The 18876-nt window shown below is 40.3% G+C and overlaps 1 protein-coding gene across 2 annotated transcripts in view; it reads left to right on the forward strand.

Annotated features, from left to right (window-relative positions):
• Positions 1 to 18876, forward strand: part of TAOK1 (TAO kinase 1) — a 155187-nt gene that overhangs the window by 71338 nt on the left and 64973 nt on the right. For both annotated transcript variants that reach the window (XM_062175210.1, XM_062175209.1), the window contains 5 exons: positions 3568 to 3639; positions 8125 to 8226; positions 9356 to 9401; positions 10655 to 10751; positions 12208 to 12321. In XM_062175210.1, coding sequence (XP_062031194.1) covers positions 3568 to 3639; positions 8125 to 8226; positions 9356 to 9401; positions 10655 to 10751; positions 12208 to 12321 — 431 coding nt within the window. The remainder of the gene's footprint in view (positions 1 to 3567; positions 3640 to 8124; positions 8227 to 9355; positions 9402 to 10654; positions 10752 to 12207; positions 12322 to 18876) is intronic.

Consider the following 18876-nt stretch of genomic DNA (forward strand, 5'->3'; position numbering starts at 1 on the left):
CTGTCAAAAAAATAAAAAATAATAAAAAAAAGAATTCCTTTAAAAAAATTAAAAAGAGACCGGTGTTGAGGTGTAGCAGGTAAAAGCCACGAACCTGCAATGCTGGCATCCTGTTTTGAGTCCCATCTTCTTGACTTGTGAACCAGCTCTCTGTTAATGTGCCTGGGAAAATCAGTGGAAGATGGCCCAAGCGCTTGGGCCTCTGCACCCATGTAGGAAACCCAGAAGAAGCTCCTAGCTCTTGGCTTCATCCTGGCCTAGCACTGGCCATTGAAACCATCTGGGGAGTGAACCAGTGGATAGAAGATCTCTCTCTCTCTCTCTCTGTCTCTTTTCTCTCTGTACATCTGCCACTCAAATAAATAAATACATTAAAAAAAAAAAAACAGAAAGGAAAAAATTCAGGAAATACATATAGCTTATGAGTAAGTAGAACACCTGGAAATCTCATACATTGTTGGTGGAATGCTAAGTGGTCTTGGCACTGTGGAAAACAGTAAAGTTAAACATATAATTACCATATGAGCTACACATCCCATTTCTAGATAGTAACCCATGAGAAATAAAAAATTTAAGTTTACATAAAAACCTATGCATGAATATTTACAGTAGTTTCATTCATGTTTGCCAGGGCTGATATCTGCTTAATTGTGTTCACTATGATGAGTGAATTTTATGTCTTCATTAAAAATATTATCAGTGGGACTAGCACTTTGGTATAGTGGGTAAAGCCACTGTCTATGGTACCAGCATCACATATGGGCGCTGGTTCATGTCCCAGCTGCCCCATTTCCAATCCAGTTCTCTACTATGGCCTGGGAAAGCAGTGGAAGAAGGCCCAACTGCTTGGGCCCCTGAACCCATGTGGGAAATCTGGAGGAAGCTCCTGGCTCTTGGATTCTGATGAGGTCAGCTTTGGTCATTGTTACCACCAGGGGAGTGAACCAGCGGATGGAAGACCTCTCTCTCGCCTCTGCCTCTGCCTCTCTGTAGCTCTGTCTTTCAGATAAATAAATGGGTCTTTAAAAAGCAAAATATTATCAGCCATGCTTGAGTGAAACCCAAATGGAATACAAACTGTAACAAATGAACCTAAGCATATTATAAATGAGCAGCATAAACACACAAAGGGAGGAAAGAACATAAGACTAGTGACTTTCTCACAGGGATATTGTTTGACAATTCTGAACCTATTGTGTGTGTGTGTGTGTGTGTGTAGAGTAGATTTTAATCAGTAAATGTATTATAGAAAATAGCAACAAATAGTATATAGCTGTTTAATATCATGGTAAAATTATGGATTTAGTCTCTTTCCTTATGGGAACCTTAGCAATACAACCACACCTAAAATATTTCCTCTGTAGAAAATGTTTCAAATTCTTTACAATTTGTGCTTCTAATTTACTTCCCATTTGTAAATTGGAGACAAATAGATGTAAGAAAAATTCCATCTGTAATTTCATGATGCAAAGACAGACATTGTTAACATTTAGTTATACATCCTAGTAAAATCTCTTTGTTTGAACATGTTTGTACACAGGCTGTGTCTGTGTATGTTTTATGTTGCTAACATTTGTTTGACTTCTCGATTGGACACAAAATAAGGAAAGTAGGACCCAGGAAATAGGCATTACAAAAACATTCTTTTTTCTGAAATACAGTTTTGTCTGATTCTGAACTTGTTTCTTTACTCTCCCTACACAATAATGTGGAGGAATATAGAATATAGGAAAAATAGAGTGTTTTGTAAATACAGATGGGCCTTATATAACAATCGCATTGGGGCCGGTGCTGTGGTGCTGTGGGTTAATGACCTGGCCTAAAGCACCAGCATCCCATATGGGCGCCGATTCGAGACCCAGCTGCTCCACTTCTGATCCAGCTCTCTGCCATGGCCTGGGAAGGCAGTGGAGGATGGCCCAAGGACCTGCACCTGCATGAGAGACCTGGAAGAAGCTCCTGGCTCCTGGCTTCGGATCGGCACAGCTCCAGCCATTGCGGCCAACTGGGGAGTGAGCCATCGGATGGAGGACCTCTCTCTCTCTCTCTCCTTCTCCCTCCCTCTCTCTCTGTCTCTCTCTCTCTCTCTCTCTCTCTCTCTCTGCCTCTCCTCTCTCTGTGTAACTCTGGCTTTCAAATAAATAAATAAATCTTTATTTAAAAAAATCCCATTGAGAAAATTCTTGGCATGTAGGCACTTAATGTGATGCAATGATTTTGAGTATGGTTTACATCCAGTAAATAATACAGGCATTAAATGTATTCTTTGATGAGATTAAGAAATTATACTTTAATAAAATTTAAGAGTCAGTGATGTAGAATGGTATGGTATTTGCTGGGTAGAGTAGAAAGGATTAGATAGAGGATAGACTATGTCATCTTTGAGTATGTCTCTTTGGAAAATAAATATTGTGTATATTTTTGAAATTGTATCAGTATGCATTGGGGGAGCAGTGCCTTTGATATAGGGTTGTGCTTTTTTTTTTTTTTTTCTTTTGAGCAGGATTATTTTTGTGCTTTTGTGAGTAAATTTTGTTGTAGGGGTAGGCAGTTAGAGCTTCAGAAGCCAATTAAGATGTTGATATCCTGCATCAGAGAGCCTGGGTTCAATACCTGGCAGCAACTCTTAAAACCAGCTCTAGGAGGAGGCAGTAGTGATGGCTCATGTAATTTGGTTTCTGGCACTTCCATGGGTCACTTAGATTGAGTTCTGGGTTGTGTCTTCCAGCTTCAACCCAGTCCAGTCTTTGCCAGTGCAGGCATTTGAAGAGTACACTAGTGAATGAGTGGGAGCTCTGTTCTATCTCTCTTTCTCTCTCTGCCTCTCAAAGAAAAAAGAATTTTTTTAATTTGTTGTATATATCTGAGATTTCCAATATGCAATTATAGAATAGTAGAAACAATAAAATGGTTACTATAGTGAAGTAGGTAATGTACCTGTCATCTCACATAGAAACGAGCAGCTAACATCTTATTTAACAAAAGTCTGTAATACCATAGAATTTTATTAACTTTATTCCTCATTCTACATTATTATTAGATCTACATTATTTTTTTATTTTTTAAAGATTTATTTATTTATTTGAAATTCAGAATTACATGGAGAGGAGAGGGAGAGGGAGAGAGAGAAAGAGAGAGAGAGAGAGAGAGAGAGAGAGAGGTCTTCCATCCACTGGTTCACTCCCCAATTGGCCGCAATGGCCAGAGCTACGCCAATCTGAAGCCAGGAGCCAGGAGCTTCTTCCAGGTCTCCCACATGGGCGCAAGGGCCCAAGGACTTGGGCCATCTTCTACTGCTTTCCCAGGCCATAGCAGAGCGCTGGATTGGAAGTGGAGCAGCCTGGTGCCTGTAATCTACATTATTATTAATCTTTGGACTTGTTCATCCTATATGTCTGGTATTTTGCATTCTTTGACTTATATCTCCCTATGGCTTCTCCCCTAAAAGCAGTTTTTATGTCCTTTTTCACATGATAGCTTATAAGTGCTTTTATTCTCAAAGAAATCATTGTGCTGATTTAATCTGTTCATTTTAAAACTTATCATTTTTTTTTTTTTTAATTTTAGGCACGAGATGTGCGTACCAATGAAGTGGTGGCTATCAAGAAAATGTCTTACAGTGGAAAGCAGTCTACTGAGGTGGGTTAAATATGTATACTTTTATTGGCATGTTTGAGAAAGACATGCTATTTTTAACTGCAGAGAATGGGTGGAATTTTTTTGAAGCACAGCATACAGAAATAAATGTATACAAATCTTAAATGTGTATCTTACTTTTCTTTCTTTCTTTTTTTTTTTTTTTGACAGGCAGAGTGGATAGAGAGAGAGAGACAGAGAGAAAGGTCTTCCTTTGCCGTTGGTTCACCCTCCAATGGCCGCCGCGGTAGGCGTACTGTGGCCAGCACACTGCGCTGATCCGATGGCAGGAGCCAGGTGCTTCTCCTGGTCTCCCATGGGGTGCAGGACCCAAGTACTTGGGCCATCCTCCACTGCACTCCCTGGCCACAGCAGAGAGCTGGCCTGGAAGAGGGGCAACCGGGACACAATCCGGTACCCCGACCGGGACTAGAACCCGGTGTGCCGGCGCCGCAAGGCAGAGGATTAGCCAAGTGAGCCACGGCGCCGGCTTACTTTTCTTTTATAATCTACTACATAGAGCCATATATACAACATTACTGGTATCCCAAAAGCTATGTAACTTACCTATGATTTTTAACTTTTTAAACTGTTGTTTGCTATATTATTCTATGTGTATTTTGGAGGCATTGTCAGTTTCTAAAGGACTAATTAAGATATTCTTGACAGTAAATTTTGTTGAATATAATATCTGTAGATGTTTAAAAATTGTTTAGGACTGGCTTTGTGGCACAGCAGGTTAATTACCGCACACAACACTAATGTACTATATCAGAGTGCTTGTTTGAGTACCAGCTGCTCCATTTCCCATCCAGCTCCCTGCTAATGCACCTGAGAAAGCAGCAGAAGATGGCCTAAGTGCTTGGGTCCCTGCACCCATGTGGGAGATCAGGGTGGAGTTCCTGGCTGTTGGTGTTGGCCTGGTACAGACCTGGCTGTTGCAGCCATTTGGGGAGTGAACCAAAGGATGGAAGATCGATCAATCTCTCTCTCTCTCTCTGCCACTCCACCTTTTAAATAAATAGATCTTTAAAATGTAAATAAATAAAAATTGTTTGTCTATTTTAAACTAAATTTTAATCAATAGGAAGTATGTAACAATCTGAAAAAAAAATAAGTAAATTATTGCTACTATATTAAATGGACCTTAGTATTTAAAAAATTTATTTAAAAAGGCAAAGAGACAAAGAGATATCTTCTGTCTGCTGGCTGACTTTCCAATGTCTGCAGCAGCCAGGTTTGGACTAAGCTTAAAGCCAGGGGCTAGGAACTCAGTCCAGGTCGCCCATGTGAGTAGCAGGGTCTCAGCTACTTGAGCCATCACCCATTGCTTTCCAGGGTACATATTAACAGGAAGCTGAACTCAGAAGTGGAGCTGGAAGTACAATCTAGGCACTCCAGCATGGGATGCTGGCATCCCAACCAGTACCTTGACCAATGTGCCAAAAGACCTTAAAGATGTATTTTATTTATCTGAAAGAAAAAGGAGAGAGATTTTATTTTTTGATTTATTTATTTATTTGAAAGGCAGAGTTATAGAGAGGCAGAGGGAGGGAGGGAGGGAGGGAGGAGAGAGAGAGAGAGAGAGAGAGAGAGAGAGAGAGAGAGAGAGAGAGACCTTCCATCCGATGGTTTACTCCCTAGATGGACGCAACAACCGAAGCTGCACCTATCCGAACCCAGGAGCTTCTTCCAGGTCTCCCACGAGGCTGCAGGGGCCCAAGGACTTGGGCCATCTCCTACTGCTTTCCCAGGCCATAGAAAAGAGCTGAATCAGAAATGGAGCAGCCAGGATTCAAACTGGCGCCCATATGGGATGCCAGCACTGCAAGCAGTGGCTTTACCCACTATGCCACAATGCCGGCCCCAAAGAGAGATCGTCCATCCGCTGGTTCATTCCCCAAATGGCTGCAACAGTATGGACTGTGCCAGGCCAAAGCTGGGAGCTAGGAGCTTCTTCCAGGTCTCCCATGTGGGTGTAGGGGGCCTAAGCACTTCGGCCATCTTCTGCTGCTTTTCCAGGTGTATTAGCAATGAGCTGGATCAGAAGTGGAGCAGTTGGGACTCGAACCAATGCCCATATGGGATACCAGCTTTGCAGGCAGCAGTGTTTCAGGCAGCAGCTTTACCTGCTATGCCACAACATTTTGTTTTCCTACTATTTTACTATTTGCTACAAAGATTTTGTTTTCCTACTATTTTTTGGAATCTATTTTACTATAAGTCTTGCTTTCATGATGAATATACTATGATATAATAATACAAGGAGTTTGAAATCAGGTATTGAAAAATAGACTTAAAAGATAAAAATATAAAATTTATTTCTCAACATAAGGCCTTTCAGTTTTAAGCCACTTAAAAGCAGTGATACCAGCCCATTAGCTCATCCATAAATTTCAGTATCTTATTAGCTGAAGAAAAGTGGATGCCCTTTAAGATTGTTTTATGATTAAGAAACAAAAGTCATTAGGGGCTAAATAAGAAATCCAAGGAGGATGCCTAATAAATTCTCATCCAAACTTGCAGAATTGCTGTTGTTTGGAGTAGTGATTGAGATGACTCTTGAGATGCTGGCATCCCATATTAGAGTGGCCCTGCTTCTGCTATTGCTGGCATTTGGGGAGCAAACCAATGAATGGAGATCTCTGTCTTTCTGTTTCAAATAAGTAAAATTTAAAATTTAAAGCCATAAAGCAGGTTTCCTGAATTTATGGCTACACCACTTCTGATCTAGCTTTCTTTGATTGTCTGGGAAAGCAGTAGAAGACAGCCAAAGTCTTTGGGACCCTCCACCCATATGGGAGACCTGGAAGAAGCTCCTGGCTCCTGGCTTTGGATCAGCCCAGCTCAGGCTGATGTGGCCATTTGGGGAATGATTTAGCAGATGGAAGAATTTCTCTCTCTCTCTCTCTCTCTCTCTCTCCCTCCCTCCCTCCCTCCCTCCCTCTTTTTCTCTCTGCCTCTTCCTCTGTAACTCTGCCTTTCAAATAAATAAATAAATAAATCTTTAAAAAAAAATAAATCTAGTAGAAAGCATATCTTAAGGTTTTTATTACACTACTTTCCCTTCTCTGAATTACATAGTCCAAATCAGTGGTAAAGCTTAAAAAAAAAGAAAACAAATAAGAAAAACAAATTCTTAGTCCCTTTCTCATACCATACCTCTGAGTATGGACCCAAGTACCTGGTTTTGTTTTTTTTGTTTTTTTTTGTTTTGTTTTGTTTTGTTTTGACAGGCAGAGTTAGGCAGAGAGAGACAGAAAAGTTTTCATTCCGTTGGTTCACCCCCAAAATGGCCGCTACGGCCAGCGTGCTGCACCGATCCGAAGCCAGGAGCCAGGTGCTTCCTCCTGGTCTTCCATGCAGGTGCAGAGCCCAAGGACTTGGGCCATCCTCCACTGCCTTCCTGGGCCACAGCAGAGAGCTGGACTGGAAGAGGAGCAATCAGGACTAGTACGCGGCGCCAGCCCAAGTACCTGTATTTTTAAGAGTTTTTGGTTGTTTCTTAAGAGTAACTGTTTAGAATACATCCTCTTTTTTTTTTTTTAAGATTTATTATTTATTTTATTTGAAAGAGTTATAGAAAGAAGGAAACATACACACACACACACACACACACCCCTTATACACCCTATACACCCTATACACAGAGATCTTCCATTCTTTTGTTCACTCCCCCAAATGGCTGCTAAGGTTGGGCTAGGCCAAAGCCAGGAGATTCATCTGGGTCTCCCATGTGGGTGGCAGGGGCTCAATCCCTTGGGCTATCCTTAGCTTCTTTCCCAGGCATGTATGGGATACTGGCATCACAGATGGTGGCTTAATCCACTACACCACAGGGCTATCCTAGGATTATAGAATTTTATAAGGCTCTTTGCTAATAAATTTTATCAAACTAAAATTTGTTGTACCTCAAATGAAGTAATTTTGTAAATTAAATAATTGCATTGTAAACTTTATGAATGTTATTTTTAAATTTTTATATTTTGGTATTTCATCTAAAAATTACAAATTAGGGGCTAGCTTTGTGGTACAGTGAGTTAAGCTGCTGCCTGCAACACTCATATCCCTTATTTATGCTGATTTAAGTCTCAGCTGTTCAACTTTTGATTTAGCTCTCTGCTAATGCACCTGGGAAAGCAGCAGAGGATTACCCAAGTCCTTTGGCTCCTGTGCCTATATGAGAAACCCAGATGGAGTTCCAGGCTCCTGGCTTTGGCCTCGGCCAGCCCCGGCTATTAAGGCCATTTAGGGAGTGAACCAGTAGGTGGAAGATCTCTCTAGTTCTCTCTCCTGTAACTCTGCCTCCCAAATACATAAATAAATAAACCTTTTTAAAAATTCAAGTTAAGCAAAGGTGTATGTTCTTGTTAACCCTTCTTTATCTAGTAATTTTTTCTTCTGTAACTTTATAACCTATTTTTTATAGCCTTCTTAGAGTTAGGACACCAATTCATAATTTGTTGCCCTTTTCTTTTCTCCCCACAGAAATGGCAGGACATTATTAAAGAAGTCAAGTTTCTACAAAGAATAAAGCATCCCAACAGTATAGAATACAAAGGCTGCTATTTACGTGAACACACAGCATGGGTTGGTACCTGTTCTCTCTTTGTAATTTTGGTTGTAAGTTAAGAATGAACTAATTCAGAGTGTCTGCTTGTGTAGAAACATGTGAAAACACCGGAAATATTTGTTCATACCGAGACTGAAAGGGCAGCATTTCTAGAATTCTGCTAACGTCCATGTAAAATACCTTCCATGTGTTTTAATGCAAGCATTCAACATTGCGAAAACAGTTTTTTGATACAAATATATTATGTCCATTTCACCAAAATAACCTTGATGCAATTTGGTCAAATCTTTATGAAATTTGAACTTATACTGATTTATTGATTGAGTAATACTAAAGTTAGAGAATTGAGGCACTTTATTATAAGAAGTACAGATTAATTTTACCCTATTGTTACCATTGATAGGACATGGTAGTATCTATAATGGTATATGTGTGTAATAAGATGTATCTTGTAAGACAAAGATTAAATTTCTTTGAATATGAATTACCTCTTATTTTGAAAAATTAATAAGCACAACTGAGTATCATTTTAATAAATGCAACTTAGTTTTAGCTTTTTAATTTTTTTTTACATTTTAATGCAGTTTAATTTTGGTGATGGGGTGGTGGTGACACCTGTAAGTGAAGCTATGGTTTAAGAATAAGCAGTGACATTGGCTAGGTTACCACTCTGTCAAAGTTTCTCCATTTATGAAACAAGTGTAATACTAGACCTCCCTCAAGGTTGTTGCAAGGGTTAAATCGGTTAATATATATAAAATACCTGGCACATATATGGTACTTTGTGTTTGCTTTAAAGGAAACATTTAAGCTGTAACCAAGCTGTTGTATATGTAGTTCCAGAGAGCAGTTTTCTGCTTCCTAACAATGATCAGCTTTGTTATTACAGGCTAATAGTCATAGAATATGTTATTCCTTTCTAATTGTACTTGGTAATTATATATGGCTTTATTAAAAGACTGAGGTATCAGTGGCTTAGTTTTATATATCCATTTACCAAATTGTTGAATATTATTGATAAAATGTAAATGATGACGTTTGTTTTACCACAAACAATTTTCTTAACTTCTTGGTAAAATTTTGATCTCAAATAGAATATTTGTAAAAATGTATTTTAATGCTTTTATAACTTTTCTTTCCATTTAGCTTGTAATGGAATATTGTTTAGGATCTGCTTCAGATTTACTAGAAGGTAGGTTTCCTTCAATAGTTATAAAAGTATTGGGGCAGGCATTTGATCTAGTGGTTAAGATGCCCTCAAATCGACTTGGATTGCCTGGATTCGATACCTATCTCTATCTCCTGACTTCAGCTTTTACAGGTTAGACCCTGAGAAGCAGTGGTGATGGCTCAAGTAACTGGCTTCCTGCCACCCACATGTGAGACTTGGCTTGAGTTCCCAGCTCTTGGCCTCCTCTCAGCCCAATCCTGACCTTTGAAGGCATTTAAAGAGTGAACCACTGGATGGGAGCTTTCTTTCTCTTTTCTGAGTCAGTCTCTGTCAGTCTGTCTGTCTCTCTCTCTGTCTCTCTCTCTCTCTCACACACACACACACACACACACTTAAAAATTAATTCCAAATAATTGTCTCTCCAATTAAAAAGAAATTTATTAATAGACTAATTCAGTTAGAAATTATGTAATGTTTAATAACTAAATAGTTTGAGATTTCTGGAAAAAAAATCCTTAACTTTTTCATATTCTCAGTATGTGCTATTCTTATTAAATATTAAATAGTAGCATAAAGGAGGCAGGTTGTCTGTCATCATGACTTTACATTTTTCAGGATTCTTTTTCATTCAATTTGGTCCTCTTTCTGTACAAGTTAAAGATAGATAAATTAGGATAAAGGAAAACTTCTGGGATAGCCATCTTTCCTAATGGTTGGGATGCTCACATCCCATATTGGAGTATGTGGGTTTGAGTCCCAGCTCCCTTTGGCCTTCCAGCTTCCTGCTAATGTGGACTCTAGGTGGTGGCTTAAATTGTTGGGTCTCTGCCACCCACATGGGAGACCTGGATTGAATTCCAGTTCCCAGCTTTGGCCTAGCCTAGCCCTCACTGTTGCACCCATTTGGGGAGTGAACCAGTAAGTGGGAAATCTCTGTCTTGTCTCTCTGTGTCTCCCCCAACCCCCAGCCACTGACGCTGCTGAAATAATTTTTTTTAAAAAATAAAGAATTTCTTTGGTATTTTTGTCTTTATACTCACCAAGTAATTGTTCAATATTGTTATTTAAAAGGAAAATTGGCTGAGAATTATACCTTTTAACTGCTGGCACAACTATGTATTAATTAGGAAGTTCAATAATTTTATCATTTTGTTATAGAAATTTTTTCTTGCCAAATGTCAGCTTTTAAAATATACCCATATATTAGATAAGTATATTTATAAAACAAAGGTGTTCTATGTAATAATGATTTTTAAATACACTCTTATTTTAAGTTCACAAAAAGCCATTACAAGAAGTGGAAATAGCAGCAATTACACATGGTGCTCTCCAGGGACTAGCCTATTTACATTCTCATACTATGATCCATAGGTAAGTGCTTTGAAAATTATTAAATATTGACAAGCAAATAGCTTGTTGTATCTGTCAAATCTAGAATTTATTAACCTTGAAATTTTTGTTGGATATAGTCAATTTGAATTATATAATCTTTTTTATTTTTGGATTGTCAGTGTATTAAAAAGAACATACTGATACTCTTTGTATCTCTGTTTAAGATACTTTTTGACTTATATGTGCTGCTGGATCTTCTAAATATGTACACGTCATAGATTTGCCATAGAAATTTAATTGTAGAGTCAATTTGCAAACTGAAAGGGATGTAAGGAATCATGTAATCTTTTTTTCTCATTTTACATTTGAACAAAGTGATGCTCCAATTTCTTACTGTAATTCCCCAAAGTTTATGTAGAGAGCTAAAACTGAAATTTCTTTCATTGATTATTCTAATCATGAGTAAATAAAAGCTACATAAGACTATGCTTTTGCACATTAATCCTTAGTAATCTTTGATGAAAAAAAAAACTGAAGTTAACACATTTTATAGTGCATTTTTGTCACTGGTATTGGTTTTGGCTGTTTTAGAAGGAAACAGCATTTTAAAATTATATATATATAAATCAGGCAGTACATATTAAACTATATGACAAGGCCAATGTGAATTAATAGGCTGTCATTTCTTAAGTGATGATAATAAAGCCCAAGGGGAACATTTATACTAGTAAATAAATGAATCACAGGGTTTGGATTAGAACCTAGGGCTTTTTTAACTTCAGACTACCTCTTAATTAAAAAAAAAAAAAAAAAAAAAAAAGGTTGGAAGGAAAATAGATTCACATAGTATTGTTTGTAGGACAATAATTTTTTGAAAGGTTAGATTATTGTTATAATGCCTATTGGACATAGAGTCCCATTATAAAAATATTCTTCATTTTCTTAGTTTGGAGAAAGTTAAGTTTCAAAGTAAATCTGACGTCAGTAATATTGTAATTTGCTTTAGTTTTATTTCTTATTTAATTATAGCTATGCTAAAGTTTGGAAATGATATGAATAATCTCTTAAAAAACCAACTTTGTAGGATAAGTTTCTGTTTTCTTTTTATGTTTTCTTATTTACTTTAAATTAGATTCTCAGAAATCTTACACATTAAGATGTGGCTGTTACCTAATTAAGGTATATTTCAAAAGCCATGGTTTGTACCAATAAACAGAGGCTTAAATATAGATTATATACTGTAATGACCTTGCTTTCTGTTTTTTTGTTTTTTTTAATTTGTTTTTTAGTGGTATTTGTCTCAGAAAATTGTTACTATACTAGTATTCTTACTTGGGTTCTGTATTTTTTTGTCTTCATCTCTTTACCACAATTATGGGATTCTCAATTATTTTGATTTATCTTTCCCTATTTTATGAATTCTTACCTGATTTTTATCATTTTAAACACAGTCTAATGAGAAAAATAAATAATTTGCTGTGTTTCTTAATCCCAGAGATATCAAAGCAGGAAATATCCTTCTGACAGAACCAGGCCAAGTGAAACTTGCTGACTTTGGATCTGCATCCATGGCATCTCCTGCCAATTCTTTTGTGGGAACGCCTTATTGGTAAGAATATTCCTATCTGATGTTAATCCTCCTGATTAAAATAGGTAAAGTTTTTTTTTTTTCAGATGTCTTTTTTTCCCCTAAAAATACACTGCGGTTTTCAGACAGTTTTACTTTAAGCGTTATATTTAGTTTTAACTATAGACTTGGAATGCTTCTGCATTTTATTTTTTCATGTTATCCTTGCCACAGTTGCTTTCCCATTAGGATTTGCATCATAAATGGGATGTGGGGATAAAAAAATTTGAAACAGTCAAATAGGGGGAGAGATAAACATGGTAAGTGGTAATTCGTGTGTGGATTTTTTTAAAAAAAGATTTATTTATACCAGCGCGCGGCTCACTAGGCCAATCCTCCGCCTGTAGCGCCGGCACTCTGGGTTCTAGTCCCAGTTGGGGCACCAGATTCTGTCCTGGTCACTCTTCTTCCAGTCCAGCTATCTGCTGTGGCCCAGGAAGGCAGTGGAGGATCGCCCAAGTGCTTGGGCCTTGCACCCGCGTGGGAGACTAGGAGGAAGCACCTGGCTCCTGGCTTCGGATTGGCGTAGTATGCCGGCCATAGCAGCCATTTGGGGGGTGAACCAACAGAAGGAAGACCTTTCTCTCTTTCTCTCTCACTGTCTAACTCTGCCTGTCAAAAAAAAAATTTTTTTTTAATTTATTTTGGGGCTGGCAGTGTGGTGCAGTGGGTTAATGCCCTGGCCTGAAGCGCAGGCATCCCATATGTGCGCCGGTTCTAGTCCTGGCTGCTCCTTTTCCGATCCAGCTCTCTACTATGGCCTGGGAAAACAGTGCAAGATGGCCTAAGGCCTTGGGTCCCTGCATCCACATGGGAGACCTGGAAGAAGCTCCTAGATCCTAGCTCCTGGCTTCGGATCGGCCGTTGCAGCCAACTGGGGAGTGAACCATCGGTTGGAAGACCTCTTTCTCTCTCCCTCTGCCTCTCCTTCTCTGTGTAACTCTGAATTTCAAATACATAAATAAATCTTTTTAAAAAAAAATTTAAAAAAAGATTTATTTTTATTTGAAAGGCAGAGTTACAGAGAAGCAGAGGCAGAGAGAGAGCTAAATCTTCCATCTGCAGGTTCACGCCCCAAATGGCCACAGTGGCTGGATATTTACTATATCACTGATCTTTAGACTAAGAATCCTTGAACACAGGGACTTGAGTTTTTCCTGTTTTGTTTTGACTTTTTAGTGTCAGAAATTTCAAATATACTGGTCATATGTACCCGTCACTCAGCCCAACAATAACACATAGCCAGAACTACCCTATGTACTCTCTTTTCTTGCCTACCCCATTATTTTTAAACAGATCTAGACATTATCTAGTTTCATTCATAAATAATTAACTAGGGGTATGGCCATGTGGCATAGCAGGCAAGATTCCCACCTGTGATGCCAGCATCCCATATGTGTGCCAGTTTGTATCCCAGCTGCTCCACTTTCAACTCAGCTCCCTGCTAGTGGTCTGGGAAAAAAGCAGAAGCTGGTCTAAGGGTTTGGGTTCCTGCCACCTATGTGGGAGACCCAGATGATGCTCCTGGCTTTGGCATGGCCCAGGCCTTGCCATTTGCAATCATATGGGGAGTGAACCAATGGATCTCTCTCTCTGTCTCTGTCTGTGTCTCTATCCCTCTCTCTATGTAACTCCGATTTTCTAATAAATACATAAACCTTTTAAAAAATCAGGTATCTATCAGTAAAATTTGAAGGGAATACTTTTTCAGATCTTTAACTTCCCTATGGGTCCTCTTTATGTACACTGAGTGTGATGTGATGTCTTAGGTCAAGTGCATATTCTTTCTCATCTACCTTTCAATCTTCCTTTGTCCTGCTTTATAAACGAAAGGCTTCCTATGTTGTGAATACTGTGGTGACGTATTGCTCTGTGATGTGAAAGCCTTAGAGGCAACCAGAGACATTTTGCCAATGTAATAACATCTTGAAGAAATTTTGAAGGGTCAGGGCACAAACTGATGACAAGATCCTGTCCTTATTTGTGGCAAAGTGTGTTAAGCCATGGCCTGCAGCACCAGCATCTCATCTGGTGCCAATTAGAGTCCTGGCTGTTCCGCTTCCAATACAGCTCCCTGCTAACATGCCTAATAACAGCAAGGAAAAATGGCCCAAGTCCTTGGGCCCCTGCACCCACATGGCAGACCCAGATGGAATTCCAGATTCCTAGCTTCTGCCTGGCCCAGTCGTGGCCATTGGGGCCATTTAGGGAGTGAACCCTTGGATAGAAGATTGATCTCTGTCTCTCCCCACCCCACCTCTGCCTTTCAAATAAATAAATAAATAAATATTAGAGAGAGAGAGAGAGACACCCTGTCCTTTTCTATATATCATCCTTCCCTTACTTTTACTCTTGCTTTTTCTCCCAATACCTTTCACCCCTCTCCCCTTTTTCTTCTATGTAGACTTCAAAACTGAAATGATTGTCCTGGAAACAAGTTAACATGTTTGTTCTCATTGAAATGTAAAGCCAGATTTTTTTTTTTCTGACAAAGTAATTCTCATCTGTCTGATTGATATTACCATGAAGACTGGCTCTGCTAATAAGGTTATAAAGCAGTGTGATTAGTAAATTGAATGAAGTCATTATGCAATTCCACATTTTAAAGCTCTTTAAAATATGTGGACAATATACAGTATACGTGTATGCTGTACTTTTACATCTTTTGTAACTATTAAATTTATAAAATGTTGTTATCCAGAAATGTGCAAGGGAAGATACAATTTTTATAAATTTTAGGAGGTAAATGAATAAAAATATTTGAAGAATATTGTTCTCTTTGACCGAAATTGTCAAATTGTTGTCTTTTTTTAAGATTTATTTATTTATTTTTGAAAGAGTTACAGAGAGATCATCCATCGACTGGTTCGTGCCCAAATGGCCCCAAGAGCCAGTGCTGGGCCAGGCTGAAGCCAGGAGTCAGGAGCTTCATCTGGGTCTCCCGCATGGGTGCAGGGGCTCAAATACTTGGGCCATCTTCTGCTGCTTTTCCCAGACCATTAGCATTTGCCAGAACTTGGATTGGAAGTGGAGCAGCCAGGACATGAACTGGTGATTATATGGGAAGCCATTGTTGCAGGCACTGGCTTTACCAGTCATAATACTGGACCGTACAAGTTTGTTATATGGAACTCCAGACAGTCCCTTCTGCTCTGTTTTTAAAACAATCTCTGGCTGGTGCCACGGCTCAATAGGCTAATCCTCCGCCTGCGGCACCAGCACCCCAGGTTGTAGCCCCGGTTGGGGCGCCGGATTGTGTCCCAGTTGCTCCTCTTCCATTCCAGCTCTCTGCTGTGATCCGGGATGCAGTGGAGGATGGCCCAAGTGCTTGGGCCCTGCACCTGCATGGGAGACCAGTAGAAGCACCTGGCTCCTGGCTTCTGACCAGCACGGTGCGCCAGCCGCAGCAGCCATTGGGGGGTGAACCAACGGAAAAAAGAAGACCTTTCTCTCTGTCTCTCTCTCTTTCACTGTCCACTCTGCCTGTCCAAACAAACAAACAAACAAAAAAAGAGTCTCTGGCCTCTCTGTGGCGTAGTTGGCTAAACCTCTGCTTGCGGCACCATCATCCCATATGGGCACAGGTTTGTGTCCCAGCTGCTCTTCTTCCAGTACAGCTCTCTGCTTATAGCCTGGGAAGGCAGTGGAAGATGGTCCAAGTGTTCTGGCCCCTACACCCACATTAGCAGACCTGGAGGAAACTCTTGGTTCCTGGCTTTGGATCAGCCCAGCTCCAGCCATTGCAGGCATTTGGGTTGTAAACCAGCAGATGGAAGGCCTTTCTATCTGTCTCTGCCTTTCTGCCTTTCTCTCTCTAACTCTGCCTCTCAAATAAATAAATAATACCTAAAAAAAAAATTCTCTGTGCAAGTAATACTTCTTAATGATTTCCCTCTGAAGAATATTAATATTGAAAAGGCCCTGGATAGTTTTACTAAAAAAAACCACAAAAATTGCTTTAACTCTGCTCAGCTTTGTAATTTCCCAAGCTTATATCTTGAAGAACACTTTCAAAATACAAGAACAGGATATCTGTGTCTTTGTGCGCGCACACACACACACACACACATATACTTTGGGATGCCTGGTAAGAGTCTAATTAAGGTAGTCAGAAACTCTTTTAAATATTTATCTCTTTAACACCAAGTACAAATGAAGTTTAAGATAAAGTACCATTAGGAGTGTTAGGCTCTATTTGAAGACATGAATTAAGTATTCCATTTCATAACTAAAATACCCATAAGTAAATATTTATTTATTTGAGAGGGAGAGGGAGAGTGAGAGAAAGCAAGCTCCCATGTGCTGGTTAACTCTACGAAATGCCTGGTAGGGGTAGAGGCTGGGCTGAGCTGGAGATGGGAACAAGTAACACAATTCAGGTCTGCCACGTGGGTGGAAGGGACCCGGTTACTTAAACTATCACACTGCCTCCCTGGAGCTTCATCAGCAGGAAAATAAAGATAGGAGTTGGAGCCAGGAATCAATCCTAAGTACTGTATGTGGGATGCGAATGTTTTCAATTCTATTCTAACCTCCCATTCCTAAAACATCATTTGTATTTGAAAGACATATACAAACCGATTATTTGTTTAGTCCTAGTTATTGTGGCAGATATTTTCTCAAGTAAATGAAGAGAGGTGGTCACATCAGGTTAACCTGATCTTTCAGGCAAAAATTAGATTTTCATAAACAGATACTAAGACCAAAATATTTGAAAACTGCTAGCCTAAAGAATATGCAATATTAGACTCTGCAACTTTTAACCAATGCAGAATACAACCCTGCTTCTCTGAGGATGCAGTTACACGTTCATGACACATCGTGAGAATGAATGGCATGCTACTTTTTTTTTTTTTTTTTTAAGATTTATTTATTAAAACTGGTGCTGTGGTGTAGCAGGTAAAGCCACCACCTTGCACTGCCAGCATCCCATATAGGCACTGATTCGAGTTGCAACTGCTGCACTTCCAATCCAGCTCTCTGCTATGGCCTGGGAAAGCAATAAAGATGGCCTAAGTCCTTGGGCCACTGCACCTATGTTGGAGACTCGGAAGACTCTCCAAAGCTCCTGGATTCAGATTATCTCAGCTCCAGTTGCTGGAGTCATTGGAGGAGGGAACCAGCGGATGGAAGACCTCTCTCTCTCTTTCTGCCTCTGCTTCTCTGTAAATTTACTTTTCAAATAAATAAATGAATTTTTTTTAAAAAAGAGATGTATTTATTTATTTGAAAGGCAGAGTTACTGAGAGGCAGAGAGAGAAAAGTCTTCCATCCAGGCCGGCGCCGTGGCTTAACAGGCTAATCCTCCGCCTTGCGGCGCCGGCACACCGGGTTCTAGTCCCGGTCGGGGCACCGATCCTGTCCCGGTTGCCCCTCTTCCAGGCCAGCTCTCTGCTGTGGCCAGGGAGTGCAGTGGAGGATGGCCCAAGTGCTTGGGCCCTGCACCCCATGGGAGACCAGGAGAAGCACCTGGCTCCTGCCATCGGAACAGCGCGGTGCGCCGGCCGCAGTGCGCTACCGCGGCGGCCATTGGAGGGTGAACCAACGGCAAAAGGAAGACCTTTCTCTCTGTCTCTCTCTCTCACTGTCCACTCTGCCTGTCAAAAATTTAAAAAAAAAAAAAAAAAAGTCTTCCATCCAGCGGTTCACTCCCTGAATGGGTGGCATGGACAGAGCAGGCAGCTGGATTTTAAGAGGAGAATCTGGCTGGCGCCGCAGCTCAATAGGCTAATCCTCTGCCTGCGGCGCTGGCACATTGGGTTCTAGTCCCGGTCGGGGTGCCGGATTGTGTCCCGGTTGCCCCTCTTCCAGGCCAGCTCTCTGCTATGGCCCAGGAGTGCAGTGGAGGATGGCCCAAGTGCTTGGGCCCTGCACCCGCATGGGAGACCAGGAGAAGCACCTGGCTCCTGGCTTCGGATCAGTGCGGTACACCGGCCGCAGCGGCCATTGGAAGGTGAACCAACAGCAAAAGGAAGACCTTTCTCTCTGTCTGTCTCTCTCTCTCTCACTGTCCACTCTGCCTGCCAAAAAAAAAAAAGAGAGAGAGAGAGGAGCATCTGAGACTTGAACTGGCTCCTATATTGGATGCCAACATTGCAGGTGGCCCTTTAACCTGCTAGGCCATGGCACTGGCCCCAAATGTCATACTCTTATTTGAGTTACTGAATGTTACCTCATAGGTTGGACCTTTAGCCTCATGGTTAAGATAAAGGTTAAGATATCCATATCCCATATCTGAGTACTTAGGTTCAGTTCCTGGCTATGGCTGCTAATTACAGTATCCTGCCAGCACAGGCTCTGGGAGAGTGTAATGATGTCTCAAGTAATTCACCCATATGGGAGACTTGGATTGAGCTTCCTGCTCCTGGCTATGACCCTGGCCCACCTCCAGCCTTTGTTGGCATTTGGGGAATGAATGAGCATATGGGAGCTCTCTCACACTTTGTCTATCTTTCTCTCTGTCTCTCAATATATAAAGGCTTTAAAAAATATATTTACTTCACAACCTCTGATGTACTTATTTCCCATTTTAAAACT

This window comes from Lepus europaeus, chromosome 18 (assembly GCF_033115175.1).
Source record: "Lepus europaeus isolate LE1 chromosome 18, mLepTim1.pri, whole genome shotgun sequence".
Classification (NCBI taxonomy): Eukaryota; Metazoa; Chordata; class Mammalia; order Lagomorpha; family Leporidae; genus Lepus; species Lepus europaeus.